The following is a 12,228-nucleotide window of genomic DNA, read 5'->3' as shown; positions in this document are numbered from 1 at the left end:
TCATACAGTGTTGCCGGGTGACTGGCAGTTGTGAGGGTACAGGCACAGGGGGTCACGGCCTAGCCCCGTATATGGGGGTAGTCTCCTCTAAATCCCTCATTCGTGAAGTTGGTCGACACGAAATGTTTGGTACAGAGTCCATAGAGTTGTACCATTATGATAGATTGAATAAATCCTAATTATTCATGAATGGGGGCCCCTACAATGCTGATAACATGGGCACTGAGAATATGTCACCTATGTAACTTAGGCCGTTCACACCCTACACATTGTTCCATATTCTCCTTGTTCCAACTGCGGCCTTGATGCAGCTGGAGTGTAGTCAACATGAAAATATGTTTAGGAACAGAGAATCACTGCAGAATGGTATATATATATGTGTGTGTGTGCTCGTAGGGTATATAAAGAGGTGTATATATATATATATATATATATATATATATATATATATATATATATATATATATATATATATATATATATATATATATATATATATATATATAGATATAGATATGTGTGTGTGCTGGTGGGTATATAAAGGTCACCCCGACAAAGAAGGGTGACCCAGTAATGGGGCCTCGCTGTGATTCTGGTCAAAAATGTTGTGAGTGACGATACAGTTTGGGGTAAGAGGGCGAGTGATCTGAGTTTGTGGTGGTGTAAAGTGGAGTCGAGTTCCAGCTGTGATGTTCCTGTGCTTCGTCAGAACTGGTGAAGATGATTGGCTCTCGAGGGGTAACACCTGATTGGTGCTCAGGGCGCTCAGGTCGCACACTCTGGCTCAGAATATTCTTTGTGAAGGCAGACGGGCAGCTCTGGGAACCTAGGTTCGCTAAGGTCAATAAATCTTCGTTACCGCCGAGGTTGGTGGTGGTTAGGTTGGTATTCCTGCCAGCACGGACGTCATCAGGGCCTCGTGTGTAGAGGGACACTGAGGGACACATCCAGGGTAGACGGCACCCTCAGTTTCCTCGCTGTCAATTGTATGTCTTAAGATATGGAGGAGGTGCTTCTTGTATTCTGGTGGGCTGCTTCACTCTTGTCTTAGGAACCGGCGGTCGTGGGCTGCTTCACTCTTGTCTTAGTAGCCGGTGGTCGTGGGCTGCTTCACTCTTGTCTTAGGAGCCGGCGGTCGTGGGCTGCTTCACCCTTGTCTTAGGAGCCGGAGGTCGTGGGCTGCTTCACCCTTGTCTTAGGAGCCGGAGGTCGTGGGCTGCTTCACTCTTGTCTTAGGAGCCGGCGGTCGTGGGCTGCTTCACCCTTGTCTTAGGAGCCGGCGGTCGTGGGCTGCTTCACTCTTGTCTTAGGAGCCGGCGGTCGTGGGCTGCTTCACCCTTGTCTTAGGAGCCGGCGGTCGTGGGCTGCTTCACTCTTGTCTTAGGAGCCGGCGGCCTGACGACCTCGGGAAACATAGCCACAACGGCAAATATTGGCGAATCTTTTAAGTTGGAGCTGGAGGCACTCTGTAATATTGGCAGGAGATGAGGTGAAGGTTATGTGTGTGGGGCCTCGGCCCGCTGTGACGGCAGCTCTCGGCCCGCTGTGACCGCAGCTCTCGGCCCGCTGTGACGGCAGCTCTCAGCCTACTGTGACGGCAGCTCTCGGCCCGCTGTGACGGCAGCTCTCGGCCCGCTGTAACGGCAGCTCTCGGCCCACTGTAACGGCAGCTCTCGGCTCACTGTGACGGCAGCTCTCGGCTCACTGTGACGGCAGCTCTCGGCCCGCTGTGACGGCAGATATCGGCTCACTGTGACGGCAGCTCTCGGCCCGCTGTTACGGCAGCTCTCGGCCCGCTGTTACGGCAGCTCTCAGCCCACTGTGACGGCAGCTCTCAGCCCACTGTGACGGCAGCTCTCGGCCCACTATGACGGCAGCTCTCGGCCCACTGTGACGGCAGCTCTCGGCACGGTGTGACGGCAGCTCTCAGCCCACTGTGACGGCAGCTCTCGGCACGGTGTGACGGCAGCTCTCAGCCCGCTGTGACGGCAGCTCTCGGCCCACTGTGACGGCAGCTCTCGGCCCACTGTGACGGCAGCTCTCAGCCCACTGTGACGGCAGCTCTCGGCCCACTGTGACGGCAGCTCTCAGCCCACTGTGACGGCAGCTCTCAGCCCACTGTGACGGCAGCTCTCAGCCCACTGTGACGGCAGCTCTCGGCCTACTGTGACGGCAGCTCTCAGCCCACTGTGACGGCAGCTCTCGGCCCACTGTGACGGCAGCTCTCGGCCCACTGTGACGGCAGCTCTCGGCCCACTGTGACGGCAGCTCTCGGCACACTGTGACGGCAGCTCTCGGCCCACTGTGACAGCAGCACTCGGCCCACTGTGACGGCAGCTCTCGGCCCACTGTGACGGCAGCTCTCGGCCCACTGTGACGGCAGCTCTCGGCACACTGTGACGGCAGCTCTCGGCCCACTGTGACAGCAGCACTCGGCCCACTGTGACAGCAGCTCTCGGCCCACTGTGACGGCAGCTCTCGGCCCACTGTGACGGCAGCTCAGCCACCAGGTGGTCCCCCCTGGTGGCTAATGTGACGCTCCACCGGTGTCATCTCTTATTATCTCCTGGCGACCAGTAGCGCCTGCGCCCAGGTGGCTGCCAGGGTGTCGCTGGTGGCTGCCAGGGTGTCACTGGTGGCTGCCAGGGTGTCACTGGTGGCTGCCAGGGTGTCACTGGTGGCTGCCAGGGTGTCACTGGTGGCTGCCAGGGTGTCGCGGTTGGCTGCCAGGGTGTCACTGGTGGCTGCCAGGGTGTCACTGGTGGCTGCCAGGGTGTCGCTGGTGGCTGCCAGGGTGTCACTGGTGGCTGCCAGGGTGTCACTGGTGGCTGCCAGGGTGTCACTGGTGGCTGCCAGGGTGTCACTGGTGGCTGCCAGGGTGTCGCTGGTGGCTGCCAGGGTGTCACTGGTGGCTGCCAGGGTGTCGTTGGTGGCTGCCAGGGTGTCACTGGTGGCTGCCAGGGTGTCACTGGTGGCTGCCAGGGTGTCGTTGGTGGCTGCCAGGGTGTCGTTGGTGGCTGCCAGGGTGTCACTGGTGGCTGCCAGGGCGTCACTGGTGGCTGCCAGGGTGTCACTGGTGGCTGCCAGGGCGTCACTGGTGGCTGCCAGGGTGTCACTGGTGGCTGCCAGGGTGTCACTGGTGGCTGCCAGGGTGTCACTGGTGGCTGCCAGGGCGTCACTGGTGGCTGCCAGGGTGTCACTGGTGGCTGCCAGGGTGTCACTGGTGGCTGCCAGGGTGTCACTGGTGGCTGCCAGGGTGTCACTGGTGGCTGCCAGGGCGTCACTGGTGGCTGCCAGGGTGTCGTTGGTGGCTGCCAGGGTGTCACTGGTGGCTGCCAGGGTGTCACTGGTGGCTGCCAGGGTGTCACTGGTGGCTGCCCGGGTGTCACTGGTGGCTGCCAGGGTGTCACTGGTGGCTGCCAGGGTGTCACTGGTGGCTGCCAGGGCGTCACTGGTGGCTGCCAGGGTGTCACTGGTGGCTGCCAGGGTGTCACTGGTGGCTGCCAGGGTGTCACTGGTGGCTGCCAGGGTGTCACTGGTGGCTGCCAGGGTGTCGTTGGTGGCTGCCAGGGTGTCACTGGTGGCTGCCAGGGTGTCACTGGTGGCTGCCAGGGTGTCGTTGGTGGCTGCCAGGGTGTCGTTGGTGGCTGCCAGGGTGTCACTGGTGGCTGCCAGGGTGTCACTGGTGGCTGCCAGGGTGTCCCTGGTGGCTGCCAGGGTGTCACTGGTGGCTGCCAGGGTGTCGTTTGAGGCTGCCAGGGTGTCGTTGGTGGCTGCCAGGGCGTCACTGGTGGCTGCCAGGGTGTCACTGGTGGCTGCCAGGGTGTCACTGGTGGCTGCCAGGGTGTCACTGGTGGCTGCCAGGGCGTCACTGGTGGCTGCCAGGGCGTCACTGGTGGCTGCCAGGGTGTCACTGGTGGCTGCCAGGGTGTCACTGGTGGCTGCCAGGGTGTCACTGGTGGTTGCCAGGGCGTCGCTGGTGGCTGCCAGGGTGTCATTGGTGGCTGCCAGGGCGTCACTGGTGGCTGCCAGGGTGTCACTGGTGGCTGCCAGGGTGTCACTGGTGGCTGCCAGGGTGTCACTGGTGGCTGCCAGGGTGTCACTGGTGGCTGCCAGGGTGTCACTGGTGGCTGCCAGGGCGTCACTGGTGGCTGCCAGGGCGTCACTGGTGGCTGCCAGGGCGTCACTGGTGGCTGCCAGGGTGTCACTGGTGGCTGCCAGGGCGTCACTGGTGGCTGCCAGGGTGTCGCTGGTGGTTGCCAGGGTGTCACTGGTGGCTGCCAGGGCGTCACTGGTGGCTGCCAGGGCGTCACTGGTGGCTGCCAGGGCGTCACTGGTGGCTGCCAGGGTGTCACTGGTGGCTGCCAGGGTGTCACTGGTGGCTGCCAGGGTGTCGCTGGTGGCTGCCAGGGTGTCACTGGTGGCTGCCAGGGCGTCACTGGTGGCTGCCAGGGCGTCGCTGGTGGCTGCCAGGGCGTCACTGGTGGCGGCCAGGGTGTCACTGGTGGCTGCCAGGGCGTCACTGGTGGCTGCCAGGGTGACGCTGGTGGCTGCCAGGGTGTCACTGGTGGCTGCCAGAGCGTCACTGGTGGCTGCCAGGGTGTCACTGGTGGCTGCCAGGGTGTCACTGGTGGCTGCCAGGGTGTCACTGGTGGCTGCCAGGGTGTCACTGGTGGCTGCCAGGGTGTCACTGGTGGCTGCCAGGGCATCGCTGGTGGCTGCCAGGGTGTCATTGGTGGCTGCCAGGGCGTCGCTGGTGGCTGCCAGGGCGTCGCTGGTGGCTGCCAGGGCGTCACTGGTGGCTGCCAGGGTGTCACTGGTGGCTGCCAGGGTGTCACTGGTGGCTGCCAGGGTGTCACTGGTGGCTGCCAGGGCATCGCTGGTGGCTGCCAGGGTGTCATTGGTGGCTGCCAGGGCGTCGCTGGTGGCTGCCAGGGCGTCACTGGTGGCTGCCAGGGTGTCACTGGTGGCTGCCAGGGTGTCACTGGTGGCTGCCAGGGTGTCACTGGTGGCTGCAAGGGCGTCACTGGTGGCTGCCAGGGTGTCACTGGTGGCTGCCAGGGCGTCATTGGTGGCTACCAGGGTGTCACTGGTGGCTGCCAGGGTGTCACTGGTGGCTGCCAGGGTGTCACTGGTGGCTGCCAGGGTGTCACTGGTGGCTGCCAGGGCGTCGCTGGTGGCTGCCAGGGTGTCACTGGTGGCTGCCAGGGTGTCACTGGTGGCTGCCAGGGCGTCACTGGTGGCTGCCAGGGTGTCGTTGGTGGCTGCCAGGGCGTCGCTGGTGGCTGCCAGGGTGTCACTGGTGGCTGCCAGGGCGTCGCTGGTGGCTGCCAGGGCGTCACTGGTGGCTGCCAGGGCGTCACTGGTGGCTGCCAGGGTGTCACTGGTGGCTGCCAGGGTGTCACTGGTGGCTGCCAGGGCGTCACTGGTGGCTGCCAGGGTGTCACTGGTGGCTGCCAGGGCATCGCTGGTGGCTGCCAGGGTGTCACTGGTGGCTGCCAGGGCGTCGCTGGTGGCTGCCAGGGCGTCACTGGTGGCTGCCAGGGTGTCACTGGTGGCTGCCAGGGTGTCACTGGTGGCTGCCAGGGTGTCACTGGTGGCTGTCAGGGTGTCACTGGTGGCTGCCAGGTTGTCACTGGTGGCTGCCAGGGTGTCACTGGTGGCTGCCAGGGCGTCACTGGTGGCTGCCAGGGTGTCACTGGTGGCTGTCAGGGCGTCACTGGTGGCTGCCAGGGTGTCACTGGTGGCTGCCAGGGCGTCGCTGGTGGCTGCCAGGGCATCGCTGGTGGCTGCCAGGGTGTCATTGGTGGCTGCCAGGGCGTCGCTGGTGGCTGCCAGGGCGTCGCTGGTGGCTGCCAGGGCGTCACTGGTGGCTGCCAGGGTGTCACTGGTGGCTGCCAGGGTGTCACTGGTGGCTGCCAGGGTGTCACTGGTGGCTGCCAGGGCATCGCTGGTGGCTGCCAGGGTGTCATTGGTGGCTGCCAGGGCGTCGCTGGTGGCTGCCAGGGCGTCACTGGTGGCTGCCAGGGTGTCACTGGTGGCTGCCAGGGTGTCACTGGTGGCTGCCAGGGTGTCAATGGTGGCTGCAAGGGCGTCACTGGTGGCTGCCAGGGTGTCACTGGTGGCTGCCAGGGCGTCATTGGTGGCTACCAGGGTGTCACTGGTGGCTGCCAGGGTGTCACTGGTGGCTGCCAGGGTGTCACTGGTGGCTGCCAGGGTGTCACTGGTGGCTGCCAGGGCGTCGCTGGTGGCTGCCAGGGTGTCACTGGTGGCTGCCAGGGTGTCACTGGTGGCTGCCAGGGCGTCACTGGTGGCTGCCAGGGTGTCGTTGGTGGCTGCCAGGGCGTCGCTGGTGGCTGCCAGGGTGTCACTGGTGGCTGCCAGGGCGTCGCTGGTGGCTGCCAGGGCGTCACTGGTGGCTGCCAGGGCGTCACTGGTGGCTGCCAGGGTGTCACTGGTGGCTGCCAGGGTGTCACTGGTGGCTGCCAGGGCGTCACTGGTGGCTGCCAGGGTGTCACTGGTGGCTGCCAGGGCATCGCTGGTGGCTGCCAGGGTGTCACTGGTGGCTGCCAGGGCGTCGCTGGTGGCTGCCAGGGCGTCACTGGTGGCTGCCAGGGTGTCACTGGTGGCTGCCAGGGTGTCACTGGTGGCTGCCAGGGTGTCACTGGTGGCTGTCAGGGTGTCACTGGTGGCTGCCAGGTTGTCACTGGTGGCTGCCAGGGTGTCACTGGTGGCTGCCAGGGCGTCACTGGTGGCTGCCAGGGTGTCACTGGTGGCTGTCAGGGCGTCACTGGTGGCTGCCAGGGTGTCACTGGTGGCTGCCAGGGCATCGCTGGTGGCTGCCAGGGTGTCATTGGTGGCTGCCAGGGCGTCGCTGGTGGCTGCCAGGGCGTCACTGGTGGCTGCCAGGGTGTCACTGGTGGCTGCCAGGGTGTCACTGGTGGCTGCCAGGGTGTCACTGGTGGCTGCAAGGGCGTCACTGGTGGCTGCCAGGGTGTCACTGGTGGCTGCCAGGGCGTCATTGGTGGCTACCAGGGTGTCACTGGTGGCTGCCAGGGTGTCACTGGTGGCTGCCAGGGTGTCACTGGTGGCTGCCAGGGTGTCACTGGTGGCTGCCAGGGCGTCGCTGGTGGCTGCCAGGGTGTCACTGGTGGCTGCCAGGGTGTCACTGGTGGCTGCCAGGGCGTCACTGGTGGCTGCCAGGGTGTCGTTGGTGGCTGCCAGGGCGTCGCTGGTGGCTGCCAGGGTGTCACTGGTGGCTGCCAGGGCGTCGCTGGTGGCTGCCAGGGCGTCACTGGTGGCTGCCAGGGCGTCACTGGTGGCTGCCAGGGTGTCACTGGTGGCTGCCAGGGTGTCACTGGTGGCTGCCAGGGCGTCACTGGTGGCTGCCAGGGTGTCACTGGTGGCTGCCAGGGCATCGCTGGTGGCTGCCAGGGTGTCACTGGTGGCTGCCAGGGCGTCGCTGGTGGCTGCCAGGGCGTCACTGGTGGCTGCCAGGGTGTCACTGGTGGCTGCCAGGGTGTCACTGGTGGCTGCCAGGGTGTCACTGGTGGCTGTCAGGGTGTCACTGGTGGCTGCCAGGTTGTCACTGGTGGCTGCCAGGGTGTCACTGGTGGCTGCCAGGGCGTCACTGGTGGCTGCCAGGGTGTCACTGGTGGCTGTCAGGGCGTCACTGGTGGCTGCCAGGGTGTCACTGGTGGCTGCCAGGGCGTCGCTGGTGGCTGCCAGGGCATCGCTGGTGGCTGCCAGGGTGTCATTGGTGGCTGCCAGGGCGTCGCTGGTGGCTGCCAGGGCGTCGCTGGTGGCTGCCAGGGCGTCACTGGTGGCTGCCAGGGTGTCACTGGTGGCTGCCAGGGTGTCACTGGTGGCTGCCAGGGTGTCACTGGTGGCTGCCAGGGCATCGCTGGTGGCTGCCAGGGTGTCATTGGTGGCTGCCAGGGCGTCGCTGGTGGCTGCCAGGGCGTCACTGGTGGCTGCCAGGGTGTCACTGGTGGCTGCCAGGGTGTCACTGGTGGCTGCCAGGGTGTCAATGGTGGCTGCAAGGGCGTCACTGGTGGCTGCCAGGGTGTCACTGGTGGCTGCCAGGGCGTCATTGGTGGCTACCAGGGTGTCACTGGTGGCTGCCAGGGTGTCACTGGTTGTGGGACAAATAATGTGGGAACCGACCTGTGAGATTTATATTTATTTAATTTATATGAATTTATATTTACGTTAATTTATATACTTCGATAGCAATTTGTATAATGATAAGTGGACTGTATTTCTGCAATAATCTCATAATCTCACAAATCGATCCTCTACACATTAGGGGAGTTTATATTTATATGTATGCAGCCAATCAAACTACAGTAACTACATACATTGAAGAGGTTCCTTATCTTATAGTACAGCAGGTTAGTCCACCAGGTATAACTAGGGTGTAGACACCAAATTATCCTCTTTGAGGTAGCTTCCATATCACCCAGTAACTGGTGCACAAATCTTGCATCCTCGTCTTGACCTGTCAAAAGTGCGCTAGCTGTGAAGCCAGATACCTATATATGACAAGTATATCAGAGAAAACAGTACATGGAACATGAAGACCTGGCTTAATTACCTTTAGTATGAGGCGATTTCGCGTTCTAACCGGGTCACCCTATATAATGACATTAATGGCCACTAATGATAGATAATGGGTTTCGGAAAGAACACTTAACTTGATTTGTTGACAGCGTGTTGACAGATGGTACACCTTTGGTATCCATAACACTACGTCCAAGTAAAATTAACAGGAGCCGAATTTGGTCCCGTGTGAGCCTCTGGTCTCTATATAAACAATGGCTGCCCTCCTTCCTCCCTCTGACGCCTGGCTTACATTGTCCACATTTCAGAAAGTGATAGAAGGGTCACATTTACTCTACTTTAATATTGATAATTAAGTTAATTTATATAAGATGTTTTTATGATGGTAAAGTCCAAAGACTAATGTATTTAAGAATAATTCCCAGCAGAATAGCTGGTGAATTATAATAGTATGTGGTGATGATATCCCGTTTTCTTTAGACGGTAATTCCACTACAAGTTACGTTTTCTATGGGTAACTTGTTGGTAATACAGCAGCTCTTATCTGACTGTATGATATTATTATTAAATGGTGTCGGATTTTCCGACATAATTCCCCAGGGGGCTGCTCACGGGTCGAAGTCCTCTTTAGAACAGACGAACACCGATACTCCTCCTTCGAATTATTAGATTAATTTGATGTTAGTAGTTAGTAATCACACATTTGTGTGTCTGTTCGTACAGGACGGATGTCCCGTACTAGAGTTGTAGGGGTTAGAAGTCTAATGCGATTTCATTTCCCTGTCAACTCTTGAAAGGCTAATATTCAAGCCTTATTACTTATTATTTAACCCAGAAGACTGGATGTGATCAAGTACTACAGTCAAGTATGACTCAGGGACTGCAGTGAGATCAGTGACATTAGATATAACTTGAAGTTTCTTCAGGTAACTGGTCACTGATATATAAACACTGAGGCCCATGGAATACATCTTGATTAAATAATAAATGTATCAAATCAGTCATCAGATTTATTGGGGTTTAATTTAGTTAATTGATTCAGAGGATTGAATAGCTCATCATTAAAGTAAAGTATGGTTCTGAGACTGCAGTGGGTTCAGTGACATTGGTCGCAGTGACTTGTAGCTGTTTTAGGCTACTGTTCACTGATTTGCCACTGAAGCCTCATGAACTCATCTCCAGCTTTAAATGATGATACTAACATCAACCTCTGTTACTATAGTCAGCTGTAATCTCCTTAGTATAATGCTACTGGAGAAATATAATCAGCTGACAAATTTAGATTTCTACTGGTATTGTTTATCTGCAGTCATAGGTCTCCTCAGGCTTGATACTGGGCCTGAGAGTAATTTACCTCCTGCAGAGTTTAACATGGTTATGCCCTGATATTTAGTAGGGCTACCGATGAATCGATGGTAGTAGTCTGTCCCCACAAGGACAGCCATTTGGCATTTGATTTGCTCAAATTTACCTGCAGCTGCTTGATAATAGCTTTCCAGGTCAGCATAATCAACTGTTGATTGTTGTGACAAATCTTCACATTTCTTGATCTGTCTTGTTAAGTGGCCTTTAAGACCTGCAAGGGTTCTTTTCATTCTCCCTGCATTATCCATCCTGGCTAGTTGGTGAAGCCTTGTGGGGCTTGTACTTGGGCTGCTCATAATACTGAACAAGCTCTGATGGTAGCCTAGGGTAAATTATGAACTCACTAGGCAATAATCCTACCTCTACTAGAGGTTAGCACTTAAAATTAATACACATTATATATATATACAATCATCCACACTAATGATTTGAGTGATAAACCAGTGTCACTGGAAGTACCTTTAGGTTAGCTCTTCTATATCACCCTAGGATGGTAGAGACACTAATTAATCACTCAAAGGTGTAATGATCATAAGTAAATTATTATATATACAACTCAACTCGAGTTGATAAAAATTACACCCAAAATAGGGTTTGCACCTTTCATTAATGGTGTAGGTTGATCAATATAGTTCAACTGACTATGGTAATAATGGGACTAGGATGAGCAATAATAGTTCAACTAGTCAGTGTTAATATCCTACCCTGTTGTGGGTTGGCAATTAGTAAATATTATACTATGATCACTAGTGCAATATATATTAAATAATTCTCTATTTTGGAGAAATAATATACACAATTATTGATAATAGCCTCTTAATTAGTCTCTATGAAACTTCTAATATTATCAAGAAGTATTAAATATTATTAGTGACCTCGCGAAATAAAGTCCACAAAATTCGTGGATAATCTCTCGCGAAATGTAACACCACGAAATCCGTGAACAATCTCGCGAAGACACAGTCACTAATTTGGCTGGTTTCAATATTAGCGCTGTCATTTCACGAAATAACACGCCACCAAATATCTGTGGGTGTGCATGAAACCGCTGACGAAGCTGAACTGGGCTGAGGGAGGCTCCTGTGCTCCCTCGAGGCTACGCTTCCGTCTTTGACTGGCTGGCCTTTGTTTAAATAACACTGCACTAGTATATTTAATGAATCCACTGGTTAACTGGTTCATCCGGTACTAAGATGACCAAATGTGGGTTCAAAGGACCGAATAATCCGGTTCGAAGGACCAAATAATGTGGGAACCGACCTGTGAGATTTATATTTATTTAATTTATATGAATTTATATTTACGTTAATTTATATACTTCGATAGCAATTTGTATAATGATAAGTGGACTGTATTTCTGCAATAATCTCATAATCTCACAAATCGATCCTCTACACATTAGGGGGGTTTATATTTATATGTATGCAGCCAATCAAACTACAGTAACTACATACATTGAAGAGGTTCCTTATCTTATAGTACAGCAGGTTAGTCCACCAGGTATAACTAGGGTGTAGACACCAAATTATCCTCTTTGAGGTAGCTTCCATATCACCCAGTAACTGGTGCACAAATCTTGCATCCTCGTCTTGACCTGTCAAAAGTGCGCTAGCTGTGAAGCCAGATACCTATATATGACAAGTATATCAGAGAAAACAGTACATGGAACATGAAGACCTGGCTTAATTACCTTTAGTATGAGGCGATTTCGCGTTCTAACCGGGTCACCCTATATAATGACATTAATGGCCACTAATGATAGATAATGGGTTTCGGAAAGAACACTTAACTTGATTTGTTGACAGCGTGTTGACAGATGGTACACCTTTGGTATCCATAACACTACGTCCAAGTAAAATTAACAGGAGCCGAATTTGCTCCCGTGTGAGCCTCTGGTCTCTATATAAACAATGGCTGCCCTCCTTCCTCCCTCTGACGCCTGGCTTACATTGTCCACATTTCAGAAAGTGATAGAAGGGTCACATTTACTCTACTTTAATATTGATAATTAAGTTAATTTATATAAGATGTTTTTATGATGGTAAAGTCCAAAGACTAATGTATTTAAGAATAATTCCCAGCAGAATAGCTGGTGAATTATAATAGTATGTGGTGATGATATCCCGTTTTCTTTAGACGGTAATTCCACTACAAGTTACGTTTTCTATGGGTAACTTGTTGGTAATACAGCAGCTCTTATCTGACTGTATGATATTATTATTAAATGGTGTCGGATTTTCCGACACTGGTGGCTGCCAGGGTGTCACTGGTGGCTGCCAGGGTGTCACTGGTGGCTGCCAG

At 55.7% G+C, this 12,228-nt stretch overlaps 1 protein-coding gene across 1 annotated transcript in view; it reads right to left on the bottom strand.

The window, feature by feature from the left end:
* Nucleotides 1-2,087: 2,087 nt before the first annotated feature.
* Nucleotides 2,088-12,228, bottom strand: part of LOC138364425 (adventurous-gliding motility protein Z-like) — a 45,784-nt gene continuing 35,643 nt past the window's right edge. The window contains exons 3-4 of the mRNA XM_069324055.1: nucleotides 7,968-8,166; nucleotides 2,088-2,527 (exon numbers count right to left, since the gene is read on the bottom strand). Coding sequence (XP_069180156.1) covers nucleotides 2,088-2,527; nucleotides 7,968-8,166 — 639 coding nt within the window. The remainder of the gene's footprint in view (nucleotides 2,528-7,967; nucleotides 8,167-12,228) is intronic.

Source organism: Procambarus clarkii, chromosome 13 (genome assembly GCF_040958095.1).
Source record: "Procambarus clarkii isolate CNS0578487 chromosome 13, FALCON_Pclarkii_2.0, whole genome shotgun sequence".
In the NCBI taxonomy this organism is placed as follows: Eukaryota; Metazoa; Arthropoda; class Malacostraca; order Decapoda; family Cambaridae; genus Procambarus; species Procambarus clarkii.
This window is presented reverse-complemented; position numbering and strand designations above follow the sequence as displayed.